Below are 15,131 nucleotides of genomic sequence, written 5' to 3'. Positions count from 1 at the left end.
CTGGAGACATATTTCCTGTTTATGGAAAAGTGACAGTGGGCTTGACGGCATCTCAAGAAGAGGGGACAGGGGCAGGGGATGAGGAATGAATGTCTTTGCCCTGTCTGACCGGTCAGTTTGGCAGTTGCCAGATCAGTGCTATCTCGTCGTGGATTTGGAGCACACACCAACTGTTCTTTGGTGTCAGCTGACTTATTTTGTCCTCTAAGGATCAGCTGTACATATGGTGGATGTTGGGCTAAAGTGAGATAATTAACAGATACAAGATGCGTCGAAAAGTCAAGCTGCTATATGATTAAAAGGGAGAGAGTATAGAGTCAGAGGTAAGAGCATGGACTTTTTTTTTAGCAAAAGGATTGATGTGACAGAGCACATTTTCAAAGTATGTACATCTCATGTTCAGGGCTCTCTGAGAAGGGCACAAACATTTATTGGCTGTACTATGCATTAAGGCACAGGCTGAATGTCTCACCTATGTCATTTCATTCTACCCTCTTGGTACTTTCAAGTAGGTAATTGTGTCCTCATTTTACAGATGAGGAAATCAAGATAAATAACCACTGAATAAATTGTTCGTGGCCATAATTGAGCTGGGATGAAAATTCATGTTGATTCTATACTCTTTTCACTATCCCACGATGCTTTCCAGTATTAGATGGGCTCTCCTAAGAGAATAAATAATCTATTATCTTTGGGCCTTTAAAATTGTCACGTAAAACACTATAAGAACAAGTTAGTGGAAGCTTATTTCTCTAACCAAAAATTAAAAAAAAAATCTATCTTGGAGTAAAATGATGTTTAAAGCAGATTGAAAGCTTATTTTAGCCTTCCCTAGGGAATGAAGTATTGAGCATGGACTTTTTATCATCCCGAGACTAGCTGTGTGCCTTTACCAAGTTACTTCCTCTCTCTCCACTTCCCTCATCACGCTGTAAAGTTGACCCAGCGCTCTCACTGAAGGCCAGGGGCCACTGAAGTGACTTTGGCACGGCAGCAGTGGTCAGTGCAGTCACCGGTAGAACAGCCCCTCCCCTACCTAGATCACCATCTTCCTCTGTCGAAGTTCTTCAGTCTCCTCCCACATGCTACAGCTAATGGGCTCTTTTCGGTTATCATCCTATTTGGCTTCTCTTCAGCCTTTCCTGCATCTGAGCACGCCCTTCTTAAAGTTTTCTGCTCCCCTGGCTTCTAAGACAGTCCCTCTTTTCTGACTCTTCACAGATCTCTCTGACCCTTGCTTCTAATCTCCCTTCTTAGATGTTCCCCTCTCCGGCTCTCAGATCATGGTGTCCCCAGGGCCCTGCCCTTAGCCTACCTCTCCTCAGATCTCCTGCACCATCTTCCTTTTTCACCTCATGCTGTCTCAGGCTAATGTCTCCTAATCCACGTCCCTAATCTGGGGTGCCTGTGTGTTATATGTCCACTGGCTTACGGGACATGTACACTCGGATGTCCCAAAGGCATTTCAAAGTCAATGCACCTAAAGGAGAAGCATCTTTCCCCTAAGATCATGTTTATCCTCCTGTGTTTTTCTGGGACCTCATCCACCCAGTCACCCAAGTGTGAAGCTTGAGAGACATCCTGTATTGGCCCATTTTCTCAGTCTCCGGATGACATCAGCTTTCAAGTCTGGCTACTTCTGCCTCGTCAGTGTCTTCAAGCAGTTCCTTCCTCTCCATGCTGCCACCACTGAGATGGCTTCCTAACTTGTCTCATGCCCTCCGAGTGGCTTAGATTCACCCACCACTGCCAGAACCAGCTTTCTGGTGACCAAGTCAGAATGGCAATGGCCCCGGCCCCTCAGAGCTCACAGCACACGACCTATGAAGCCCTTACTGATCTTTCCTACTCTGCCACTCTTGCCGTGAGCCCTCTGCCCCACCCCTGCAATCACCCTGCGACCCACCTACCTATTTCCCTTCAGCACCGTGCCCCGGTGCCTTTGCACATGCCTTTCTTTCTGCCTGGAAATGAAGATCTAATCGGTTAATAATGGATATTAGGTTCTCCAGTGTCACCCTGTATAGAATTTACCACGTTATTTTAGGCTACTTACAGGGGTATGTCTTCCACAAGACAGAGGTTTCCTCAGTCCAGGGATCTGTCCTGTTCATCTTTGGTCCCCAGAACCTACTATGGTTTCTGAGACATGGTGGGTGTCCACGGCACAGAATAAACGAACAGAAACAATTTCCTTATTCCGAGTGGGCTCTCTACCTCAGCAGCTGACTTTTCTGGAGACCTGCTCCCTCTGGCTCCTCGCGTTCCCCCGCCTCTCAGGTGATGGGCAGCCGGGTGGCTCGCTGCCTTCGGGCTGGGCTGGGCTGGGCTGGGCGGTTGCCCGCGCGCCTGCGCCCTCTGCTGCTCCTCTCTGGGCGCGTCTGTGCGCGAGGGTCCGGAGAGGCTAGGGAGACAGGCGAGGGGTGGGGGGAAGAGTTCAGCCCGAGTCACAGACTTCATTCACTGATTCCCGGCGGCTGGACCGAGGCTGCCTCCTGAGGGGACTCCCAACTACTCTCGCACCTCCAAGGTCCCCACCTCCCGCCGTTCCACTCTCAGCCGAGCAGACGGACCGGCTGACTCACGAGTGAGTAGCGGCGGCTCGTGCGCCCCGGCAGCGCGGCGAGCTGTCCCTGGCGGGCCTGTCCTCCTGCGGGTGGTGTGTGTCTGTGTGTGTGCGCGCGCGCGCGCGCAGGAGGTGTTCCCCAGGGCGCCACGCCGGCCCCGAGAGCCGCCGGCCGGGGTCCGTGTGCCCTTCCGAGGCTGCGCTGCGGTGCGGGTGCCAGCTCCGCAGGGGCTCGGGCGTCCCCGGCGCGGGGAGCGAGTTTGCCGGGATTCCCCGGCTCGGTGCGCGGCAGCCGGTGGGGTTCCCTGGGAAGGCGCCTGGGCAAGGAGGCGGCGGGGAAGCCCCGGCTGTGAGTGGCTGGCGGGCCGGGAATCTGGGAGCGGGGCTGGCACAGCCGAGCCGAGGGAGACGCCGGAGCGGCCGCCCCTGGATCCCAAGCTCTCCGCCTTTCTCCCTTACTCTTCCTCCTTTCTTTTCTCAGCAGCATCACAAAAGCGCGCGGCAGAGTGAAACCCAATGCAGCGAAGTCCGGCTCTTTTCTCCCACCTGGTGCACATCCCCCCGGGCCGGAGGAATGGAGTGGGAGTCCCCGAGATTTGGGGCGCAGGTTTACCCCGGGGACACTCCTGTTTTCGGCTCGCGTTGAATTCAAGCGGAGCGCTCGAGGGGGTTCCGACACAGACACGCGGGTGTGTGTGTGTGTGTGTGTGTGTGTGTGTGTGTGTGTGTGTGCGCGCGTGCGCGCACCCGGAGCCCACGCTCGCGGGCTGCGCGGGATGTAAATAGCACACCTCCCTGCCCGCCTGCGAGTGCCAAGCCGGATCCGTGGGCTCCCAGCGCGCTGTGACAACGCGCCGGCATCTCTTTGTTTGGTTGTGGCTTCCCCACCTCTCCGCAATGCAAATTGATTTTCTGTTTCGCTTGACACAGCGCGCTGGGACTTCGTGTGGGCCGCAGCCTCGAACGCTCCTGGTGTTTGTAATTGAATAGTTCTCCCAGGCGGCTGGGGGCAGGGGTGTTATTTTTAGTGTTGGGAATAAAGAGGCAAGCAAAGCACTCTGACCTTTTTGCTGTTGCCTTGGGCTTTGAATACGTGTCTCTGATGGAGAAGACGGATTCACATCCAGTCGCGCACACGTGCCTGCGCACAATTGTGTACACACATTTCTACACACCTAGCTTTCCCCCTTTCTTTTATTTTTAAAAATCGGGAGTGCGAGTGCACAGTGTTTGTAAACCAAAACCAAAACCAAAAAACTTTCCTTTGTTCTTTTGGGCCCTTTCCATTTTGAGTAATGGAGTAAGAGTGCCAAAAGGTTGCAGTTAGTTCACTAGAATAAAAGACACTGTCTCTGAGTCAGAGCTGCCAGGTTGATAATTATTAACATATAAAAGCAGATGCGCGGTTTAAGGCAAAAGGGGCGGGGCGGGGGCAGGTCCACGGTAGACAATGAGGGAGGGTCTCTGCCGACCGCCTGCTGCTTATTGTTCCGGCACTAGAGGCTGCAGCCTGTAGCCGCCTCCTCCTCCAGGGCTTCTATCCTTTCATCCCTCGGTCTCACTTGGGACCTTCCGAGTGACCCAGCGCTGTCCCCCGGGTCGCCGGGACGCCAGTCCCAGCCGCAGCCGCCCTTCGCTGACCGCCCTCTCTCTGCTTTGCAGGTTGGCAGCTTTGCGCCCGAGGGTGTCGCGAGCCGAGGCGGCGAGGACCGAGCGCCTCTGGCCCAGCCAGCCGGGCGGGCTGCGGCGCGGGCTGCAGCGCTAACCGCCCCCACGCTGGGCACTGGGCGTACGCGCTTCGGGCTGCAGGCGGAGGGGCGGCGGCGGCGGCGGCGGCGGCAGCGGCGGAGGGGATGCGCCCAGGACGCGCAAGGCTCCTGCCGCGAGCTGCCAACCCGAGGTGGACCCTAAGGGCTCATCGCGGGACCGCGCGGACCCCTGCCCTCCGGGGCACGCGGCTGAGGAGCCTCGGGGCCGCGTCTGCGGTCAGGATGCGCTGGGCACCTCCCTGCTGGTGAGGATGCCCTACTGCGCGGCTCCGCGTCCCCAGCCCCGGTCCCTGGTGGGCACGACTGCCTGGGCCCGGCTTCGGCCCCTCCTGCCGGTGGATGAAAAGGGCCGGAGTCCTTGAGTGCGACCGGCGATCGAATCTGAATTCTAAGAGCCATGGAAGGAGGCACTGGGCTGCAGCCCCAGGCGGGAGAGCAGCTGGAGGCCAGCGCCAGAGTAGGGGCGGTCCAAGAGAAGTGCGAACCCGAGACCTTTAGGTCCAAGAGTTTACCCGCCCTGAACAGCGCCTCCTGCAGGCCAGACCTGAATCCTGCCGGAGAAGACTCCAAGCCCGCCTTTGGCCATCAGGGGTTGAAGCCAGGCCCTGGCCCGCGGGCCCCCAGCCCCTCCGCCCCGTCTACTTCGGCAGAGATGGCAGGGCTGGTGGAAAGTCACCACAGGGTGGAAATCGGCAAACCCATATCGGTGTCGTCCACTTTGGCCATGCTCCAGGGCAGAAGGTGCCTCTATGTGGTCCTCACCGATTCCCGTTGTTTCCTGGTTTGCATGTGCTTTCTGACCTTCATTCAGGCGTTAATGGTCTCCGGGTACCTGAGCAGTGTCATCACCACCATCGAAAGGCGCTACAGTCTGAAGAGTTCCGAGTCAGGGCTGCTGGTCAGCTGCTTTGACATCGGGAGCCTGGTGGTGGTAGTGTTCGTCAGCTACTTTGGCGGCCGGGGGCGGCGGCCCCTGTGGCTGGCCGTGGGGGGACTCCTCATTGCCCTGGGGGCCGCCCTCTTCGCTTTACCTCACTTCATCTCGCCCGCCTACCAGATCCAAGAGCTGAACGCCTCGGCGGCCAACTACGGCCTGTGTCAGAATGGCAACTCCTCGGCCACGACGGAGCCTCCCACCTGCCTCAAGGACTCGGGGGGAAACAGTCACTGGGTCTATGTGGCTTTATTCGTTTGCGCGCAGATTCTCATTGGAATGGGCTCCACACCTATTTATACCCTGGGACCAACCTACTTAGACGACAATGTCAAGAAAGAAAATGCATCCTTGTACCTAGGTAAGACTTTCCTCTCAGATAAGCTTGGACTCAAAAATCAAAAGGAAGCACTTTCACATTTTACTGGATGTTGTATATTGTATATAATATATGGCGTTATATCATATATATGCATTAAGCTTCAGTTTATTTTTTGTTTTCTTTTTCTTTTTTTTTGGCCTTAGTGTGGTGTGTTTTCTGTTTGGGAAAGAATCAAATAGTTGAGCGTTCTTTGAACTAATTTTCAGACTCACACTTGTCTTTTCCCAAGTAATACAAACTTTTAACTGTGGGGTGGTGCTTCTCTCTGTTGCTGCCTATCTTTGGAAAAGCTCGAATTTATCAAGCTTATCTTCTCAAAGCTGTCCTTCTAGAAGGGTCAGGAAGGAATAGAAGTAACTGCTGTGTGTGGAATAGGGTTATTTACTACTTTCATCCACTGCTGCTTCTCGTTCCTGCCCCCAAGAGCAGAGTTAGTGGAGAACCCAGACTACATGAAACACACTTTATTGACTTCACCTCTCTATTCATTACGTATCGTCTGCGTCACTATTTAAAAAAAAAAACTTGAATGATACTGAATGACTAGATTATCTTTATACAGAAGCGACAAAACGGGTTGTAAAATTTATCCAAAACGATTTTTGTTGTTGGTTTGAAGACCCTCAGTTACACGATATTGGGGGAAACATCATTACTATTTTCTGAAAAGCAGTACTCTTGGACAGTGAAAGGGCAGTGAAAGTGATACTCAATGAAGAGGGCTATGCTTTTTGCTCAGTATGACTGCTGTCCCCAGAATCGGTTACAGAGGGTGTCTGAGCCATTTATAGTCCCCAGTAACTGGCCCAAATGCATCAGGACAAGAGTTTTATAATTTGTTTTTATTATTAAATGTAAGAGAAAGAAATTTCTATTCAGACAGAGAGGAATAGCTTGCTTGTTACTTTGCCTCCATGTTTTCTAACATTTGTTATGACAAATTTTCAAACATCCAGGAAAGTTGAAACAATAGTTCAGTGAACGTCAGTATATCCACCACCTAGACTCAATAATTGTTCACTTTATCATATTTAATTTATCAGTTAGTGTGTGTGTATAGAAATATATATATTTTTGGATGGGAGATTAAGCCCTTTGAAAGTAATTGTATACACCTTTAGGCTTCAGCACATATCTTCTGAAAATAAGGACATTCTTTTACATAACTCAGGAGCTTAAACGTCCTAAGAAAGCTAATAACCATTCCATATGGTCATCAAATTCCAGTCCATATTCAAATTTCCTTAATTGTCCACTCAGAGTCTTTTTTAGCTATATACATTTTCTTTTAAAAAAATTTTATTGCTGATATTTATTTTTTTAAAGTAATTTTAATTAATTAATTAATTGGCTCCGTTGGGTCTTCGTTGCTGCGCACGGGTTTTCTCTAGTTGCTCCGAGCAGGGGCTACTCTTCGTTGGGGTGCACCGGCTTCTCATTGCGGTGACTTCTCTTGTTGCCAAGCATGGGCTCTAGGCGTGTGGGCTTCAGTTGTTGTGGCACGTGGGCTCAGTAGTTGTGGCTCACGGGCTGTAGAGCACAGGCTCTGTAGTTGTGGTGCATGGGCTTAGTTGCTCCGCTGCATGTGGGATCTTCCCAGACCAGTGGTCTACCCTGTGTCCCCTGCATTGGCAGGCGGATTCTTAACCACTGTGCCACTAGGGAAGTCTGCTACATACATTTTCAAACCAGGAGCCAGTTGAGATTCATTTATACATTGCATTTGGCTGTTTGCCTTCTTAGCATTTGCTAAACTAGAACAGTGCCTCAACTTTTTTCTTTCTCTACCACATAGAACTTTTGAAGTGACAAGGCTAGTTGATTTGTGGAATGTTCCACATTCTAGATTAATCTGATTATTCCCTCGTGGTGTCACTTACCTTGTTCCTCCATTCCCTATATTTCTTGTAAACCGGGAGTTCAGTCTAAAGGTGTAATTCGATTCAGACGAAACGTTTTCGGCCAGGTTACTTCATAGGTGACACTCCGTGTTTTCGATTAGATGCATCTGGCCATTCATTAGTGTTGCTGAGTTTAATCACTTAGTTGCGTGGGTGATTGCCAGGTCTTCCCATTGCAAACATACATTTCTCTCTTTGAAAATAATCAGCAATCTTTAGAGTGACATCTTGACCCTGTAAATATCCCAATTGTTTTCTTTATTCTTACTGATCTTTTCCTCCATTTACTTTGAAAACTCAGGTCTCCCTTCCATCCCGCTTCTAGGTACCATTGACACAAATCTGCTTCCTGAAAAACATAAGCAGAGCCCCACGCAAAGAGAGAACATCCACTAGTAAGAGCCCTGAGATTTAACTTGTCTGGTAGTGGTTGCCCATCAAGAATGAAAAGAGCAAGTACGTATTCTGTGCTGAGCACTGTACTCCTTATGGCAAGGCCGAAAATGAGACACAATCCCAGCAACTGAGGTGCCTTCAATGTAATGAAGAAATATTTCCACTTTAAGGTAACAAGTGAATTGACATGTGAAAGGGGAAGAAACTTCTACAAATGGGATTTGCTCCCTCCTCCCTCCTTCACCTACCACCTCCTCCTCTCTTTCTTTAGATATTGACTAATAATTGGTTTTTTTGAAAACATTTTTTTAAATTTTTTTTGCTGTACGCAGGCCTCTCACTGTTGTGGCCTCTCCCGTTGCGGAGCACAGGCTCCGGATGCTCAGGCTCAGCGGCCATGGCTCACGGGCCCAGCCACTCTGCGGCACGTGGGATCTTCCCGGACCGGGGCACGAACCCGTGTCCCCTGCATCGGCAGGCGGACTCTCAACCACTGCGCCACCAGGGAAGCCCATTTTGATGAATGCCTTAGGACACATTCTTTGGGAATCTCTTGAGAATTCTGCTTTGTATTACATGGCTCTCAGTAAAAGCTCCAGTGGTTTTGAGTACCAGGAATCTTACCTGTATTCTTTGATTTAATGTTCTTAATGGCCTTATGAGATGGGAATTGTTTTCCCTGTTTTATGAATGAGGAAACTAAGGCTCAGAGAATTTAAGTGGCTTGCTTATGGGCGTCAAACCCACGCCTGTCTGACCCCAGAGACCTTGAACTTCCCTCCACGCCGCATGCTTTTTGGCAAGAGGATCTGAAAGTCAACTGAAACCAAAAGATGGGCCACGTTCAGTAGAATTCTGAGTATGGTGCAGAAGGGTGCGGAACTGGCCTAAAGTCATCAAAACGTGATCAAAACGAGACCATTCTTTAGACCTTTTAAAGCAGCTTTTACAGGTTACCTCCATACAAATTCAAATCAGGGAGACTACTATATTCTTAGAACACGAGCAGTGTTAACCTATTATCACATGGGATTTTTCCTAATAAATAACTGGTTATATATCTTTGTTATTTTCTGCAGAACTGTTCTTCTATATTACCTTGTCCACTCCCCACCCTTTTCTTAACTTTTTGGTCAGTCTTTCTAACTGATGACAACCCCAGAAGAAGAAGGGGGAAAAAAAGCAGGTAGCAGATTAGGAATTGCAGGCAGGAGCAAATATCTGAATTAAAGTAGAAACCATTGAAATGGAATGTAAATGTATACCTTAATCTTTTGAAAGTTCCGGTGTTAACATTCTGGCAGCTTTCAGCGTAGAAGAGATGTGGTCGTAGATGAGATCCAGCGGTCTTTGCACCCATTCAATGCCCCAACTCCTTCTGCAAGGAGAGAGGCTCAGCGTTGACCCAGAGCATAGAGAAAGCTTTGTAGTTATGAAGAAGTAAGGTTAGCAAGTGCACCATGGTTTGTAATTGTATCTCAAGGAGAGAGAGAAAGTGTGACCTTTTGCAGGGCAAGAAGTTCATGAACCAAACAGGGAAGCAAGAGAGAATGGCTAACCAGGTGGAAAAAGGAAGAAAAATGACGCTTTTCTAGAATAGAAAGCCACGACTCCGATTGGGTGATTTTCAGGATAGGTGAGGATTGGTAATGGGCCAGCCGTTGGCCAAGCGGTGTGGGGACAGCCACCCCACCTCCCTGGTGTGTCCCCTGTCACTTCACACCCCAGAGAAGGGTCGGAGTCGGGACAGTGCCTTAGAAAGAGCACCGGACGAGGCCGATCTGTATTTTCGTCTGGCTCTACCTGTGACTGGTCAGGAGACAGATCTGATTGTAGACAAATCCCTTAACTTCTCCCAGCCTCTGTCTCCACCTGGGGATTGTTACATTTGTTTCCCGCACGGTAATATTTTGAGCAGCAAATGGGATTACATGTGGGTAAGCACTGGGCCAACTGGAAGCGGCAGCACTTTGCTGTGTTAGAAGCGAATTCAGACTCATCGTGGAGAGTGGGCAGAGTGAAGAGCGGAAGAGATATTCTGCTTCATCTGAGCACCAAAACCTTTAAACATATCTCTTTACAATTGGGAAAAAGGAAAGAAGCATTATGTAGGAAATTAAAACTTTGTATGGGAAATCACTCCTTAGACATTGTACAGGACAATTTTTTTTTTTTTAGAAGATGTTGGGGCTAGGAGTTTATTAATTAATTAATTTATTTCTGCTGTGTTGGGTCTTCGTTTCTGTGCGAGGGCTTTCTCTAGTTGCGGCGAGCGGGGGCCACTCTATATCGCGGTGCGCGGGCCTCTCACTATCGCGGCCTCTCTTGTTGCGGAGCACGGGCTCCAGACGTGCAGGCTCAGTAGTTGTGGCGCACGGGCCCAGTTGCTCCGTGGCATGTGGAATCCTCCCAGACCAGGTCTCGAACCCGTGTCCCCTGCATTGGCAGGCGGAGTCTTAACCACTGTGCCATCAGGGAAGCCCCATAATCGCACTATTAAATAGACTTACCCATCCAGCCGCCGGCAAAGCTGGACCTCAACAGGGTGGCAGCCCTGGGTCTCCCCACGTGACCTGTGGTCGAGGGGTGTGTGTGCAAGACTTGTGCTGAAAAGGAGCAGGGGAGAATTTTTACGCCCCGTGTGCACACTCACCTCCAAGAGGCAAAGAGGAGGAAATGAACTGAGCATCCCAGTTTATTTTCAGATTCATCTGTCACGTTAATCCCCTTCTGCTTTCCCGGGGAGGAGCAGTGATGGGGGCGTGAGGTGGGCCAAGAGAGGAAAGATCATGTGAATATACACTCTCTTCTGAGACTGCTAACTGGGTATTTATTCTGCTTTAATTTTGCTCATCTTGTTTACAAGGTATTCATCTTTGTAAGCCACATACAGTCCCTTTTGGGAAGTAGGTTCTGTACAAATCATGAATAAATAAAAAAAATAATCTCCGCTGGAAACTAATACCAGGGAGAGTGACCGTTAAGGGATTTGAGGCAATGATCCAGGGCGTGTGGAGGAATTATTGGGATGGATGGAGTGCAGAGTGGGGAGAGCTGGGTGTTGGTGGCTTGGCAGCTCCTTGCTAGGATGTTGGTGAGTTTCACATATACCTGGGACAGTTCATCTGTGTCCAAATGAGTACATCTTCTGTACCCTTGACAAGTCCTGAATTTATATCAGCTCCCTGGTTGGTCACCTTTGGCCTCTAAGACAAACTAGTCAGTCTAAGATGCTGACAAATAAACCAACTTCAGATTCTAGCTGAATAGCAGAAGGGCTTCCTGCATCACTGTGGAAAAGGCAGTGGACGGACAGTGATTTATTCAGCTCACCTGCAAATAACAGATAACAGTTAGTAGTATTTATGATACATCTTTAACATTGCTATGGATTCTGTTATCTATGTGTTTCGGTCCTTCTGAAACTTTAATGTGTGTATGTGAATCACCAGGGTATCTTTTCAAACTGCCGATTCTGCTTCTGGAAGTCTGGGGCGGGGCCTGGGGTCCTGCATTTCTAATGTGCTCCCAGGTGAGGCCAGAGCTGCTGGTCAAAGGGTCATGTTTTGAGCAACAAGGGTCTAAAGACCATAGATCTTTGACTTTTCTGATCGGTGGAGAGTTTCTCTCTGGGCTTGGGGTTGGCTCCACTGTTGGCAAAACCAGCTGCTGATTGAGCCTCTGTCTTATCAGGAAGAGCCCTTCCGTCTCTTACTGCATTTGCAAAAGCAAGATATCAGTTTTGGGTGTTTCATGAGCTGTGGCACCTTTTCTGAATTCCATTGCGATCGCTGTTGAGTCCACCGAGAGAGTGGCTTGGGACAAAAGATGTTCATTTTGCTATTAACCAAAGGAAGCACCACTTTCTTTTTGCTCTCACCACCCTGGAGGCTCTGGTCTGATGGGTTTCTCTCTGTTGGTGGAACTCTACACGTTAGAGGTAAGTCTGTGAGCTCTGCAAACCCAGGTGAGCTCACCTTATAAGGCCCTTTGATAGGGGAAAAGCAAACAAACCCACACACTTGGCTCTGCTTTTTTTTTAAATAAATTTATTTATTTTCGGTTGCGTTGGGTCTGTTGCTGCGTGTGGGCTTTCTCTAGTTGTGACGGGCGGGGGTTGCTCTTCATTGTGGTGTGTGGGCTTATCATTGCGGTGGCTTCTCGTTGCGGAGCATAGGCTCTAGGCACATGGGCTTCAGTAGTTGTGGCACGTGGGCTCAGTAGTTGTGGCACGTGGGCTCAGTAGTTGTGGCTCGTGGGCTCAAGAGCACAGGCTCAGTAGTTGTGGCACACGGTCTTAGCTGCTCCACGGCATGTGGGATCTTCCCGGACCAGGGCTCGAACCTGTGTCCCCTGCATTGGCAGGTGGATTCTTAACCACTGCACCACTAGGGAAGCCCTTGGGCATCATTTTAAAAAGAAGGAATAGAGATTTTGGAAAAGAAAGATGGAGGCAAAATGGATGTTAGAGTAGGCATTCTAGGAATGAAGGCTTCAGAGAGAAGTGAAGGTGAAGAAACATACCTGGGTGTTTGGATGGTTCTCTTGTGTCTTTTGGGGGAAATATTCGGAAATAGAGACCGTGTGTCCATGCCGATGTGTTCTGCTGTGTTGGATACTTCTGCTGGAGCTGGTGCTCTTCACCCTGTGTTTTCCGTCTCCCTGATCTAGAGAAAAGAGACAGGGATTCCACCCTATCTCTTGGGTGGTCCTCCTCGTCCAAGACCATTCTCAGTATCCAGGCTCTGTATGTTCTGAACCTCAGCTCCCAGTGGGAAACAGCATAGGTTACGGGTCATTCTAAAATGGTGGTTTTCAACTAGAGGTAATTCCCTCCACTCTCAGTGGACACACTTGTTAACGCCTGGAGTCAACTTTGATTGTCACAATTTGAAGGGGACCTCGTGGCATTTAGTGATATTTTGGCCTATGTTGCCGCTAAACTTCGTACATTGCACAGGACAGATCCCACAACAAGGAATTACCCTACAAAAAACTGTCACTAGTGATGCTTTCAACTTTTTTCATCTTAAGCATTCAAGTTACTATGTTATTTTGTGTTTCTTTTTTTGGCAGTGCCCTGCGGCACGCGTGACCTTAGTTCCCAGACCAGGGATCGAACCTGTGCCCCCTGTAGCGGAAGCGGGGAGCCCTAACCACTGGACCACCAGGGAATGCCCTATTTTGTGTTTCTTATGTTTTGGGACTGGAAGTAGAAATCTCTAGGTCATAGAATTAGAAAGCATTGAACACTTGGATGGAGAAGACAGGAAGAACCTGTCTTTGTAAATAGGAAAGCCTAGCAAACAAGAGATAGGAAATAGAGATGAACTGTTCATTACTCATTGCTACATATTACCCAGTAGATAGCATAGTATCTATATGATATTATTTTCTTAGTAGATCATAGGAGATACTGTAGTGTGCCATGGTAGATTATTTTTAGTGGGTGTAAAGATACGAAGGGTTTCATGGTTTTTATTGTGACTTCACTTCCCATCAGTTTAAAAGTTTTCTTTTTGGCTACACCACGCAGCTTGTGGGATCTTAGTTCCCCAGACAGAGATGGAACCCAGGCCCTTGGCAGTGAAAGCTTGGAGCTTTCCACTGGACCGCCTGGGAATTCCCTAAAAGTTTTTGAACATAGAGATTTTCTAGACATATTTTTGGAGTTGAGACTATGTAACCCTTGAAGAGGGAATGATGTGTGTGTGTGTGTGACATGTATGTACTAAGGGGAGTGGTATGTCATTTCCCCCTTTATCTGAGCTCTGTTTCAGTGGCGATGGTAAAAGAAAACATCAAGATGAGGAATTCTGGCAAACTATAAAGCAATTAATCAGCATTTTAAAGCAGAGTTCACCAGCTAAATAATTGGACCTCAAGAGGAGACGTAGGGTAGATTTAATAAGGGATTTAAGACCTAGAATTTCTCTTAAAAATAAATGAGAGCTTAATTAAATCAAAAGAAAAAGCCTTTGGTATGGTTTCATACATGGGGTCTAACAAGGGCTTTTTTTTTTTTTTTTTTTTTTTGCGGTACGCGGGCCTCTCACTGCTGTGGCCTCTCCCTTTGCGGAGCACACGCTCCGGACGCGCAGGCTCAGCGGCCATGGCTCACGGGCCCAGCCTCTCCGTGGCATGTGGGATCTTCCCGGACCAGGGCACGAACCTGTGTCCCCTGCATCGGCAGGCGGACTCTCAACCACTGTGCCACCAGGGAAGCCCAACAAGGGCTATTTTTAACAGCAAATATTTTTGAATGTTTAATGTATGGCAGGCATTGTGCTGAATGCTTTATCATCTTATTTTATCCTCAGAACAACTCTTATGTGACAGGTACATTTTTTCCCCCCTTTTTTTTATTGTGGTAAAAAGCACATAATATTAAAATTACTCTCAACCAATTTAACTGAACAGTTTAGTAGTGTTCAGTATATTCCCACTGTTGTGCACTAGATCTCTAATTTTTTTTTCATCTTACAGCACTGAAACTTTATACCCACTAAACACTAATTTCCCCTCTCCTCAGCCCTTGGCAACCACCTTTCTACTTTCTGTTTCTGTGGTTTTGACTACTTTAGATACTTACATGAGTGGAATTACACAGTATTTGTCCCTTTGTGACTGGCTTAGTTCACTCAGCATAATGTCCTTGAGGTTCATCTATGTTGAAGCATGTGACAGAATTCCTGCATAATATTACACAGTATGTTTATACCATATTTTAAAATCCATTCATCTGTGGATGGACATGGGCTGCTTCCACTTCTTGGCTATTGTGAATAATGCTGCTATGAACGTGGGTGTGCAAATATCTCTCTGAGATCCTGATTTAAATACTTTGGGATATATACCCAGAAATGGGATTGCTGAATCATCTGGTGGCTCTATTTTTCATTTTTTGAGGCACATCCATACTTTTTTCCATAGTGGCTACACCATTTTACATTCCCACCAATAGTGTATAAGGGTTTGAACTTCTCTGCATCCTCACCAACACTTGTAATTTTCTGTTCTTTTGATAGTGGTCATCCTGATGGGTGTGAGGTGATACCTCATTGTAGTTTTGATCTGCATTTCCCTAATGATTAGTGATGCTGAACATCTTTGCATGTGCTTTTTGGCCATTTGTATATCTTTGGAGAAATGTCTATTTAAGTCCAGTGCCATTTTTTTTTTT

At 48.4% G+C, this 15,131-nt stretch overlaps 1 protein-coding gene across 1 annotated transcript in view; it reads left to right on the top strand.

Annotated features, from left to right (window-relative positions):
• Nucleotides 1-4,011: 4,011 nt before the first annotated feature.
• Nucleotides 4,012-15,131, top strand: part of SLCO5A1 (solute carrier organic anion transporter family member 5A1) — a 122,957-nt gene continuing 111,837 nt past the window's right edge. The window contains exon 1 of the mRNA XM_007448494.1: nt 4,012-5,630. Within this exon, the coding sequence (XP_007448556.1) occupies nt 4,733-5,630 (898 nt within the window). The 5' untranslated portion in view covers nt 4,012-4,732. The remainder of the gene's footprint in view (nt 5,631-15,131) is intronic.

This window comes from Lipotes vexillifer, unplaced genomic scaffold (assembly GCF_000442215.2).
Source record: "Lipotes vexillifer unplaced genomic scaffold, Lipotes_vexillifer_v1.1 scaffold815, whole genome shotgun sequence".
Taxonomy (NCBI): Eukaryota; Metazoa; Chordata; class Mammalia; order Artiodactyla; family Lipotidae; genus Lipotes; species Lipotes vexillifer.
This window is presented reverse-complemented; position numbering and strand designations above follow the sequence as displayed.